Source organism: Glossina fuscipes, unplaced genomic scaffold (assembly GCF_014805625.2).
Source record: "Glossina fuscipes isolate IAEA_lab_2018 unplaced genomic scaffold, Yale_Gfus_2 27, whole genome shotgun sequence".
NCBI classification, from domain to species: Eukaryota; Metazoa; Arthropoda; class Insecta; order Diptera; family Glossinidae; genus Glossina; species Glossina fuscipes.
Genome location: NW_023998422.1, coordinates 4,230,244 through 4,243,732, shown reverse-complemented (window position 1 = coordinate 4,243,732; position 13,489 = coordinate 4,230,244). Strand labels below are relative to the sequence as shown.

At 33.9% G+C, this 13,489-nt stretch overlaps 1 protein-coding gene across 1 annotated transcript in view; it reads left to right on the top strand.

The window, feature by feature from the left end:
* The first annotated feature begins 5,390 nt into the window (after positions 1 to 5,390).
* Positions 5,391 to 13,489, top strand: part of LOC119635629 (GTP-binding protein Di-Ras2) — a 45,667-nt gene continuing 37,568 nt past the window's right edge. The window contains exons 1-3 of the mRNA XM_038030517.1: positions 5,391 to 5,428; positions 8,580 to 8,747; positions 9,159 to 9,268. Of these exons, the coding sequence (XP_037886445.1) occupies positions 8,607 to 8,747; positions 9,159 to 9,268 (251 nt within the window). The 5' untranslated portion in view covers positions 5,391 to 5,428; positions 8,580 to 8,606. The remainder of the gene's footprint in view (positions 5,429 to 8,579; positions 8,748 to 9,158; positions 9,269 to 13,489) is intronic.

The following is a 13,489-nucleotide window of genomic DNA, read 5'->3' as shown; positions in this document are numbered from 1 at the left end:
TTTTTTTTTTTTTAGATAGATTAGATGGGCATAGAAGATTCGGGCGCAGTTAAATGTAATTTGCATACTTAGTTTTTGGGTTTTCTTTTCAATATCCTCTTTACGCCAATTGTGGCATGAGAGGGCAGTGAGCTTGTACGGATGTGTATAACACCCAGAGAGACGTGAGATCGACCCACATTTTATTGTACGGATTGATTCAGCGTCACTTTCTGAATCGGACAGAGATTGTCTGTCCCTCTGTCTGTCTGCCCGTCTTGTTTTCTTGTGCTCAACATGCACGCCGCGATATTTGTCTTATCTGAGTGACGAACGCTAATGAAAATGGCTTGAATCTGACAAATCTTTCGATCCTTTCCCTAATAACGTCTGAAAGATTTAATGGTGGGCGATGTCCCACTTTATTGGCATTAATTTTTTATGTTTTATTTTAGATCTTACAAATTATTTGCATCTTTATAATTACAATTATCATGAGTGACATGGGGAGCCATTTTTTTATTTTATATGTTTTTCTTGCTTTAAACTCCATAAACGACTAAAAGAACTGCTTTTGAACACGACTGTAAGAGAAATTTATCTACCGTGTAACGCGTAAGATAGATGAAACGTAATGACTCTTACTCGCATAGTTTACATATTTACGGACTTGATCATTCTATTTTTTTAATTTTTTAAAAACGTTGCCATTTTAGTGAACTTGCTAACATTATGAACTTGACTCAATTGACTTGGCTCAGGAAGGTTTTTATTATTTGCACTTTTGTATAGATCCAATGTTTTCCTTGTCTACTTTCGATGATAGGCTTAAAGTTCTTAAAGCAATTTCCCCGAAAAAACGTGGACTCTTTTTACGCGTGACCTTTACGTTTAATATATTAAAACGCGCGTTTTCGCAAACTGAAAGTAATGACATTTTCTGTAGACGAAATATACTCAGTCCGATTACAATAGCGAACGTCGTAATCTCTTTCAGATTCTTTGTTGTAATTTTCATGATATAGGCAATGTCTGTCAGTTTGTTATCTCCACCCACATATAAAATTAAAAGGCTCCTACGCTATAATCTTTAATATTCTTAAACAAACGGTTGCCATATTTTGGCAAATGTTTGTGTCCATGTGGGTTATTTTTTCAGCTTATATGCAGATAGCTTTGGTTACATTTGGCTGTAGCAGTGCATCACATCGGTGCGTGTAGATGCTGCCTATTCTAGTTTATCATTTTTTTTTTCATATTTTAATCCCAATTTTAATTTAATTTTATACATTTTACATTTTAAGCCGAAATTTGTTATTTTCGCATATAGATATTTCAACACAGGTGATAATATTTTGCGGTTGGATTTCTCTCAATCAACGAATGAAAATGAAAATAACTATACATATAAATATGTACATAAATTTTAATATATATATATATATATGCGTACATGTCATTTTCGCATAACACGCTACAGAAGCTCGTATAATGCATAAAAAGAAAGAGCCAGAAATTATGTATTGAAAGACATTTACACATCTCTCTCCATCGCTATTCACTCTCTTATGACAAAAACAAAATGCCAGAAAGGCCTAATTGTTCATAGTTTAATGTCAAAATGTGTTCATGATAGTAATTACACATAAAAATTAAATGGACCAAATATGAACAATATGGTTGCAGTTCTAAGACCCCAATCCATATAAGTGGTAAGCCCTTGAAGGGTAAGCCTTTCAGAAGAAGATACCATTTTTAATATTTGACGATAAAACTTGATCCGCAGTAGCGAATTAACCACACAAACTAACAGTACACCACTTGGATCGCATAGGTATATTTTTTAGATCATAACATATCTATAAGAGTTATCATGAAAAGTCCTGATATGGAGAGAAGGTATAATTTCTAGTTTTCTATGACGGAAACTAGAAAATAATAGAATTTTTGCCAAGTTGGCTAAATTTCGATCACATCACATTAGATTTTGGCCATTTTCCAATGTGCGAGTTTTCATGAACACGAACGCTTTGGCATGAAAATAATATGTAATTTTTGATGTATTATTGCTGAAACAGGCGAGTAGGTGTATTAGGCGAATTAGTGTAGGGTGTTTATTAAGTGACTATAAGATTCTTACTTGTTTTCTTCTGATATTTTTAACGAGCGTCGCTCTCTGCTGGTACTTTGCTTGAGTGTTCTCACCGCAGATTTGTAGAACTCGTCGTTTTTTTTTTTTGAACTGACTTTTGATTCCTTTCCTCTGCCTCTCCGTACATACGGATCAAAGATCAGATTTTCAAAGCATTTACTTACTTTCTAGTAATCACATATTTCTACTTTTTGTCGTTCACACAAACTTTGTCATTCGTTCATTGTACATTCATACCTTTTCAAATTTAATGACACCAAAGTAGAGATACTGGTGTAGTGAGACTATGTAATCTTCCTATATTCGCTAATTTAGTCAAATTATATTCATTCTGAACCTCGATAGTTGGTTTGCTTTCGTTCTAAAATATAATATTTTACAGTCGATATCGAGCAAACACTTGTACGGTATAGAGTGCCATCCATCCAAAATACAAACTCGATTTCGGGTTTGCTCGATCACAAGAACCGTAGACCTACCTCCGATTTTCTTTAATAGTTTTTTCAAATATAAGAACTAAGATAATGCCTTCGAGTAATATGTGAATAGTTCACGTATTTACATGACCTAAGCGATTGGTACAAGACGGGGTTATATAACACCGGAAGAGCCTATCGTAGTAAAGAGTGTCTACTGTACACTACGGGTACCATCTACTCAACGACGAGCATATACGATACAATCATCGAAATTTATGAAAATATCCGCTTTTGAATGAACTTTAGTTCAAAATTTTAATTTTATGTTTTTCATGAAAAAAAAATTATTTTTCTTTTCTTTTGTTATTTTTTATAACATCACTACTTTAGAACCAATTTATTTTTATTAACAAAAAACAACAAGTATAGAGAATCTTAATAATTGCTGGGGTAAACCCCCCTCATGTTCGTTATTTATGACAACAACAAGAGCAGAGCAGTTTCTACAGAGCGGTTTCTACGTCACCTCACCTTACTAGCGTATGGAAACTTGTGTGCTTTAAAAATTCTAATTAAAAATTAATTTTAATTTAAAGATACCTCAAACAATTTGATACCACATATGCGTGCATTCAATTGTTCATGGATGTGTGCGTACATATGCTTATATATACATGAAACGTTACTCTGACAATGAATGAAACTTCAATTTATTTTCCTTTTGCAACAAGATTTAAATTAATTAGCTGTTGTGTGTTTTTACACTTACCACCCCCAACCGTTAGGTGTATATTAACTTTGACATACCCTTTGTAACATCTAGTAAAATATAGATAAATGCTGAGAGTGTGACAGTTTTACGATTTTAAAAATGCATCAGAAGAAAGTCCATGTCTTTAGCTGCCATATATTAGTTTCTAATGACATTATGCAAAAAAGATACGATAATCATGCTAGTCGCAAAAATGAAGGTAGGATGGGGAAATTTTGCGCACATATTCCTTGATCGATTAAGAATACGAGGTTGAAAAGTGGGCGCGATCTGCTCATGTAAACGCTCAGAATGCAGGAGAAACTAAAACCACCTCGGAAGGTAAACACAATTTGTTGAAATATTCGTTTATAACCTTTGATTCCGCGATTATATTTCTGAGAGACTTCAGTGCAAAATTGCTCCGATCGGCTTACTAATAATTGCACAATCAACGACAAAATTTTACCTTCAATCTATTTTCAATTTATTTCTCATTTTTTCCCATTCATTCTAAGGCACATTAGATGGGATTTTATCGCAGATTGTGGATGTGTTAGTAAAGTGGTTAGACCCACTTCTGAATGTGAAAGTGATCCTGGTGGATACCAGCGTCACAGGCTTATAAATAATAGGAAAATAGGAAAAAGGACGACGCTCCCTTTCCAAACTCGATGAAGTAACGCTTAAGACAAGTTTAAATTTCCTATCCCCATTTTTACGGCCGGTACGATTCACAAAATTTACCCGTCCAATTGACACGGTCCCATAAATCTGGTGTATTGATTAATGCTTTTCTCTTTTCTACTTGCTTGCCAATCTACATGTTCGTTGTGCGATTGATCTTCTCTACATTAAATAGTTGATCATTGATGGAATCGTAGATTTCCCATTAGGCGACTCTACCGACCCATCAAAGTGTGCTACAGAGCAGAAATCAAAGGTTAGTCATGAGTAGTGCAAAGCTCTCCCACTTGTTATACAATTAAATTATTTGCCAAGTGTGGTCTATGAGTATAGTAACCAGATAAAACACAATAAAGAGTCCATTGAAAAAACTACTGTTACCGTATATATACACACATACTTTTCACTATATTATTAATTTCTTACTTAGGGTTATCAAAATGACTGAAAATTAGATAAAAGCAAAAAAAAAAAAAAAAAAAACAATGCATTCATTTTCACAATAAGCACATAACACTGCAAACATATGTTTTCCTCGTATTATATTTCATTAATATTTAAGAAAAACAATGTAATATGTGTTCGATGATATACAGATAAGAGAGATATAAAATAAATGGACAGAGTGGAAAAAATGTGTGAATAATTGATTTAATCATATTGACATATGTATGAGTAAGAACAAATGAATAAATGTTCATTATTATAATGTATGTAAAACAAATAAAGCGAAAACCTCTTAGTATTCCTGGAAGACTGATATCTGAAAAGGATTAAATACATTTTTGTAATTAAGAACAAGTGAATGTGTTATGATGAATCATGAAATACCCTACCCGCTTCACTTAATACAATTATTGCTATAACCATATTTTAAAATATGGCATTATATGAGAAGGGATTGAAAATGTGTTTCGATCCTGTAAATAGCCCAAACGAATCTCAAACGAACAGAAGGACAGACAAGTTTAAATCGATTCAGGAAATGATTCTTATAAAGGATCTTACAGTAAGAACTATGAAAGCGTTCAATGCACGCAATAGTTTCTTTGATCAGCTTTCATATCTCAAGTCTTTACTATTTTCATCAGATAAATAAGTCAGAGAGAAATATGAAGCTCTTGCTTAAAATTACTTTCAAATAAACGGCAGCAACACATGAAAAATGTATTGTGTTCCAAAAGAAGACAATAAAAAAGATAAACATATTTTGATTCATTAAGTCATCCCTCAATAGTGTGTTAGGCTAAGAAGTTTTCGCCTTATTTAACATTTTCTAGTTGAACGGTTAGCTATCATTGATATAAATCATCCGTATATTTAATTCTCGTTGTAGTTTACTACTTTGCCAGCGTTGTTGTACCTCTGGAATTTGCTTTTTAGCCGTATTATAATGAAAGCAAAAAAAAAGAAGTCTTTATCCTTTTCAATCAAAGATTGGTTAGTTGATTGTTTTTGCCAATCCACACAACACACTATAAAGGCTTCTATAATAGTTTCATAGCGCATAAAGCTATGATTGCCAACACTAAGCACTAAGCACTAAGCACTAAGCAAAAAATTATATTTGAATCGTATGCGGTACGATAGCATACCGTTATCAACGCAAATTGTATATAAATTTCTTGCAATAGCAGAATGTCTGTGGGTAAAATAATGAAACCCCACATGGCCATCACAAAAAGTAAATGACCTGATTTCCAATGTTTACGCGTTACGTTTCTTTTTAGACAATTTTGTTAGTGGATGGAAATATTCCGTATGAATATTTGATGAATGAACACCTGCATCAATTTTTTTCCTTTTCTTCTTCTTTTTTTAAACATTGGCATGTTAAATAAATTTAAAGTTTTTTCCAAGAGAGAGCGAACCTAGAACGAGTGAATATAGAATATGACTGCGGTATATCCCTTTAAAAGTGTTATCTTCCGTAAGGGTAGCTGGGTATGTAAGTATCGCGACTACTCAGTCACTGTTCGCGTGTTCAAATTCTATGTGCGGTAGAGTTTACTTTAATCGTGTAGTGAGTGCTCAGTCGGTAAAGGCAGAAAACTTACGGATTGAGTCTGCACTCATCAGGATGCGGCCACCACTTACCTTCTCTTTCTCTTTCTTGACTTCTTCTTCGCATTTTTCTGGCAACGTGACGAAGCCGCGTTGGCAGAAAGAGATTGACTTGGCAGCGAACCATCGACGAAAAAACAACAGGTCTTCTTGGTCAGTTTGTCCAAAAAAGCATCAATTTTGTTTTGGACGTCTCTTAAGAAAGAAAGCCTCGCTTAGGGCAGGGTAGGGATAGGGATCAATGGACTGAAACAGTAATTAGAAGAATAATTTTTTGGCGATTATGCATACAGCGCAAATGTATGCAATTCCAGCTCAGTCTTGCCAATGGATTCTAGGTGAGATCCGTCGTATGGATTCGATTGCATTGCATTGTGCTCGAAAATTACGATAACTGATTCTTGATTTTCGTGTCGACTTTTCATTACATTGCGTCCGTGTTTCAACTAAATATATAACTGACAGATAAATAACGAGCAGCGCATAACGCATTGTACTCAGTCGTTGCTCTAAACAGAAATGCCGGCGATATTTAATTGTATATCCGATGTTAATGGTTCGTCTGGTAGGGAAGTCATCAGCAAATAAAAAACAAAGTACCTAATCAAAGGCAGGACTTAGGAACAGCGAAATCAATTGCGCGCATTTTAGCTGTAGTGAAGTCATCAGAATGGATGGATGATTGCAATTGAAATTCGTTTAGCAGACAGGAGTGAAAAACAGCAAAATAAATCGCATGTGATCTAACAAACCGAATAATTGGAAGCAAAACATCAAGTGTCCGATTTACAGATGTTATAATAACGTTCGCTTATTTTATTAAAACGAAAGCACTTATTATGCACAACGTAAGCTAACAGAGAACAAGAAAAATCATTGGATAATTAGCAATGCAGCATATTTTAGTGCGTAAAGATATCAATAAAAAGCAAAAAGAATGCGAATGAGAAACGGACAGTTGTTCAGCATAATTACCGATATGAATATTTTACTTTAGCTCAAGTCTCTTTTATTGCCCAATCAAATCAAAATGTGTTGCACAACATGTTTTCATCATATCTTTAAAGGATCAACGTTGTCCGTCCCTCAGGGACAGTGTTTAGTGTAGACAACTCTTTACGTAAACTTTAACGTAAATTACATCTGAAACATGTAAGAGCATTATAGTCGGGCAAGGTCGACCAGTTGATCGTCTATATATGATACAAAGTATTATATGTGTATATATCTATACAGAAAGTATAACTTAATGACAAGACAACAAAAATTACGCTTTATTTTTATGTAGAGGCATATCTTTCATATTGAGAAGTGGTCAATACATTGACTGCTTAATTTATTTTTCAAAGATCTTATTATTTTTCAATTGCTTCCGTCATAAAAAACTATAAATTAGACTGTGTCGCGATAGAAGGGCTTGCTCTCCCTCTACGGAGATGTGACCTAAAAAAGAAACCTAATTCGTTTCAGTTAAATTTTTTGCTAGGTTGTCACTACGAAACCATTTTCAATATGAGTTAATATATATCAAAAAAAAACCTCGTATGCGATGATACCCAAAATGGACCTAGTTGACCTAAATATGGCACAATTAAGTCAAACAGCAAAAAGTGAATATTTTTGCTAAAGTTATTTTTTATTAGAATTCTCCTAGACCTATATGGTCCAAATTCGAGAAGGTTGATCGACTTGTCAAGTTATTATTATGAACAAACTTTAGTCGGACAACATTGAAAGTGAGACCTTTTGACCATATGAAGGCTCAAGTTTTATAGAAAGCATAACATAGCAGCGGTTCCCTATCCGCTTTAAATTTTTCACACAAATTTAGAATACCAAAACATTCTTACTTAGTGATTTTCATATGACAGCTTTTCAAAGAAGAGCGTTATGTTGAGAGTGGTCGAAGAAGTGATCCGATCTGCACCATTTTTAATAGAGTTCGTCATTGGTCCAAAATATATCAGTGTACTAGACCACATCAAAATATCGCTAAAATTAACGTTGGTATACAAGAACGGACGGACCAGCTTATAATCAAGTCAGAGAAGGATTCTGAGTCGGCATAATGAAGGTTCGGTCTACCTCAAGTCCTCTTGGGTATTACATATGTGCGGATAAACTTAATATATTCAATAAAACAAGTGGCGTAAGGTACAAATTCGCTATGGAAATGTCGCATATATACATATATGTATATATTCTTTGGCCCTTTAAAATTTTCCATTTCATTTAATTTAAATGCACTCTCGTGTGTTGAATTATTATTTAACAACATTTTTAAAAAATCTGATCTCGATATAATTTTTTTGCCTTCTTCTCTCCCTCTCTCATTTACTATTGATTTGTGTTCATTATTGACAATCTTCGGCCAATTCTGTAGCGATAATAAATTAAATCGAATATAAATTCAATTAAATCATTAATTGTGCACGTTTCACTTTATTTTCTTCCTCTCTCTCTCTCTCTCTCTCTCTCTCTCTCTCTTTCTTTCTTTCTTTTTGGTTGCATTTTTCCACTCATGCAGGTGGACATTTTGGATACATCTGGTGATATGCAATTTCCTGCTATGCGACGCTTATCGATTGCTACAGCACATGCCTTCATGCTGGTCTACGCTATAACATCCGGCCAAAGTTTTCAATGCGTTAAACAATGCTTCGAAGAGATACGCGAACAACGGGCGGACTTTCAGGTAATTAACCAAATTTTTTCATTTGTTTCAAAGATTTTTACGAATCTTTGCCTTTATTCAGAGGATTTTTTGTTTTTAGTTTTTTCAAAAAAAAAAAAAAAGTTACAAAAATAAATAATTTTTTTTTTTTTGCATTTTTATGAATTATTCATATTTTTCTTATTTGATTTACAATTTTTCGAATTTGCTGCATTTTAATTTTTGCGTACAGCATAAAATGCTACAAAACTTATCAGAGATTTGCATAAATTTCCATTATTTGCTGCGGCTGCTTTCAAAATGCATTCACAATTGTTTAGTTTCTAATGCGTCTACGTACGTGCATGCTTTTCCGATAAAACACATTTCATGTATCATTGTCACTGCTGTTGTTGTTTTTATTGCTATTGTCGCTGTCGCCTTTCGTTGCAGGATATACCCATAGTAATAGCTGGAAATAAATCGGATTTAGCAAAAACACATCAGGAGGTCAAATTAGAAGAAGTCACTGACTGGGTATACTGTGAGCTGCCACGTTTAAGGTACGTTCATATTCCCATCAATGTATTTAGGCCGCTTAAATCTTGCGAAACTTTTGTCAAATAATTTCACAAATGTTTAAATGTTTTTTTTTTTGCAATAATTTAACATTGTATTCTAAATAATTAAATGAAGAAAATAAAAAACAAATTCATAGAAATATATAACAGCGTTGAACTCGTTCTGATTGTCATCTTAGTGACCTAAATTGGGATTAAAAAGAACATTTTCGGCAACAGACGACAATAAACAAGAAATTTTCTTGTGAAATTACATCATCACTTAAGTCTTTTACATGCATTTAAGTGAAACACTTGTTAGCATAACACGATAGCTTCATAAGTTGATTACTGGCACCTATGAATAAGAATTAACTAGAAATAAAGAACTGTAAAGAGGGCAGTTGGGCCGACTTCAAGGGCCGGGCAATTCAACGCCCTGCACCACTTTGCCTAATAAAATGTTGCATGTAATTTTTGCGATAGTACGTGAAAAATTGTATCGTTACTTCCAGATAGGGACGTACTTGATACTGGACTGTGACGTGGTCTAAACTTATATTCTTATTTCTTTATGCAAAAGGATTCAGAATCACTTTTTGATTTGATTTAAGTGTGTCCGTCCGTCCGTCCGTCCGTCCGTCCGGTCGTCTGTTCGCTTTGCTTTCTTGTGTTCATTGACGAGGGCGAACGCTTTTGCAAATGGTTCGAATCGGCCGATTTTTTCGACTACTTCCCATATAATACTTCATTTTGAAAAGTCTTGAGATGAGTAGCTGTAGAGTAACCTGCGTTGTTCAATGCTAGATAGTGCCCAACTATGCCGTATAATTTTATTTGTTTTTCATCTGGTTTTGTCAAAAATGGGAGAATTTGCTCTCCGTAAGAAGCCCTGCAATCTAAAAGGTAGGCATTTCCAATTCAAATTTTCTATGGTTAGTTTTTATCTCAAATTGCTATTATGAACCGATTTTCATTATAGAATATAAAAAAATGAACATTTATATGAAACGGATTGCAAAAGAAGACGTACGAAATCGACTGATGACGTTTGATGAAATCAATAATAAATCGATACAATACACAAACATAGCCATTTACATTGTCTCTAGAAATCAATTAATTCAGTGATGTTCTTGTAACTATGGGCACGATTTCAAAACATTTTCCCCAATCACTTATGATTCATTATACCGTAAATATAATTCAAAAAATTTAACTCAAATATTTACGGTAAACTTTAGTATTTAAATGATTTCAGTCACCTCACTAATGCATCCGTTGCTAACGAATGTCTAAGTGACTCGTACGCATTTTCTTTCTTTAGTTGGCTGCAGTCCAAAACCTATGATTAGTTTTTGGAGCATACAAATGCTTAGCTTAATGGTCAAATGAAAACTACAATAAACACAATGGAATGAAACTCTTGCTAAAATTTAAAATAAGTAAGAAAATGATTTACATGAACTTTCATGCCGATGCCAGATAAAAGAGTTTAGAGAATGCCTAAGCAAATATAATGATGTCAGATGGATAAGAGCCAGGAGTTTCTAACAAATTCTTCTCGAATATAACAAATAATCATTTGTTTTCCAAGAGTTAAGGTTTTTTTTGTTGTCGTTTACATTTTCTGGTTTTTCCATTTACGGTGGATCGAGCTCATGTCCAATGTTTGCTATTAATTACATGTTTTCTGTTTTCCACAAAACGGAAATTTTCTTGTTGACAATGAAAAAATGTATGACGAAAACAAGTTGTTTAGAAGCTTAGTTAAATTTTGATGGAATATTAGTTCATCATAGCAAAATCTGTCGATTTCTCAAATGTAGTTTAGTTCAAATTGATGCGAATTGTGTGCACTTACTTAAGAAACTTTACATAATTCCTGGAAAAACAGAAATTTAAACAAAAAACATTAAGAAAACACTACAGTGCGTAACGGTCTACATTTAAATACCCTACTTTGCCTTAAAGTTATTCATATAACTACTTTCTAAAATAACGCATCAGGTGGGAAGTGGTCAAAAAAGTGCACCTATTCAAAAAAATTTGCTATAGCATTCATCGTTAGATCAAAACACATTTTCATCAAAATGTAGTGTGATTTTCAGAATTTCGCAATGAAAGTCGCTTAATAGATTGATGTAAAAACTTTGGATCAGACAAGGTAATTTTTTGAAATCCTTGCCATATAGCCATTCCTACGGGAACTGCATCGTTATATGGTAAAGAGTCCTAATCGGCAACACGTCTTGATGAAAATTCGTTCCCACTAACAATTTGACATAAAAGTTCACCTTATCGAACTTATACCACGTAGGTCTCTTTTTTGGATCCCAACCGATATAATTATTTCAAAGAAAGATAAGCCTTTACATGCCATATAGGCCTAACTTTTCATACTTGGTGAGGATACTTCGTCCTTAGTAAATTGGATTGCATAGATCCACCTTTTAGATCACACTCTATATTTAGATCACACGCTCATGAAAGCAAGCCTTTCTATGACGACAAAGTCTAATTTGTGATTTGCTGTGACGGGAACAACTAGAAAGTAATGACATCTTTCACAAGTAAATTAACTTTGCTGAATTTGGACCACGCAATATATGCGCGTGGATAAAAAGAACGTATAATTATTGTTATCTTACTAAAAAAATGAGTGAATGACCATATTAGGCGAAGTGGTGAACGATATTTATAGCTCAGAGTCGCCCGGCTATACCATTTCTCAAAGTCCGTTGAAGCTCCTCTTATTGGCGACAAAATAAAAGTGAATAGGTAAGCAAAACAAATCCGGCCCTTTATATATTCGGTTTTTTGAAACCGTGTTGTAATATCCGCCATTTTCATACCGCGTTGTAATGAAACCGTGTTCGGCAATTTCAACATTATACGAACGACGCCGAACGATATTAAACTCTATCAGAGAAGGAGGAAAAACGGAAGCGATAGTTCTGTGCTTTTGATCGGCTTGTGATGGCGGAATTGTCAGTCGACTATAATCACACTTCAAGTTTTACCGCCCTTTTATTCCCAGTTCTTTCAGGTAGCCTTACCATGCGTAAATATTCACATAAGCTCTAATAATTAAGTGCGGAACCAAAACGATCTAGTGACTTTCATCTTCACAAAAGCGAAGTTAACATGTTACTTTATTTTTCGAAAGTGCTTACTTCCCTTTAAAGCTATAAGTTCCTTTAAAAAATTAAACCCCTTTTTGCAATGATTTTTCAGGTACCTCACTACTTTTCACTCTGGGACGTAAGGAAATCGTTTGGCTTTTTAACTATTTTTAATTACCTTGTAATGGCAAACTCGTCCGCAATACCGAACAACTGAAACTGCAATAATCATAAAAATCCCATATATAATGTAGAACAGGGGTGGGCAACCTTTTTGTATCGACGGGCCAATTTTAAATTTTACATCATCGCGGGAGCCAAAGCATATTAAATGGATCAACAAAAAATTAAAAATTAAAATTTGTATTGAATATTTTTATTATAAACTTTAAGGTGTTGGTTGAATTTGGGAATGTTTCTGATTTTTTATTACATAGGAATTTGAATTTAATTCGCTAGTACCTATTCGAAGAACTATTTTTAAATTTTCATTTGTTTATTTGTGTGTATATTAACAAATGAAAATTTCAAAGTCCATCTACAACTAAGAAAAATCTATTTTCCTGGCCATTAAGTCGCCTATTTTATCGTCTAATGAATAAGAAAAAACCATTTATTATATATTTGACATCTGCGTAGTCGAATGGGAAGACAGGTACAACCTATTTGCAAGCATATTGGAGTATTCGAGACGGAGTTTAAACGTGACGGGCCGGACTCGGCGATATTCGGCCGGCGGTAACCCATGCCTGTTATACAATGAAAAATACTAAACCTAATAAGAGAAACAGCGTTAATTAACACCAAAAAATTAATGTATATAAATGCAAATTTGATGAATGAAGAATTCCGGTAATCCGCACGACCTGCCATTATCAGTCGAAACCTTTAGTTCATAACTTATTTTCGAGCGAAGCTCAATACAAATTTCTCTAGTAAAATGAAAAGAATCGGCTCAATAGCAATACTCTGTAGCAATGGCGGCCCAAACTGGCTATGGCTTTATTAACTGATAAGATGGTGTTATTATAGTTTTTAAATAAACTTTTGTTTGATTTCATCTCGGACCTTGAAGTGGCACAATCTCTAATTCTCTTCA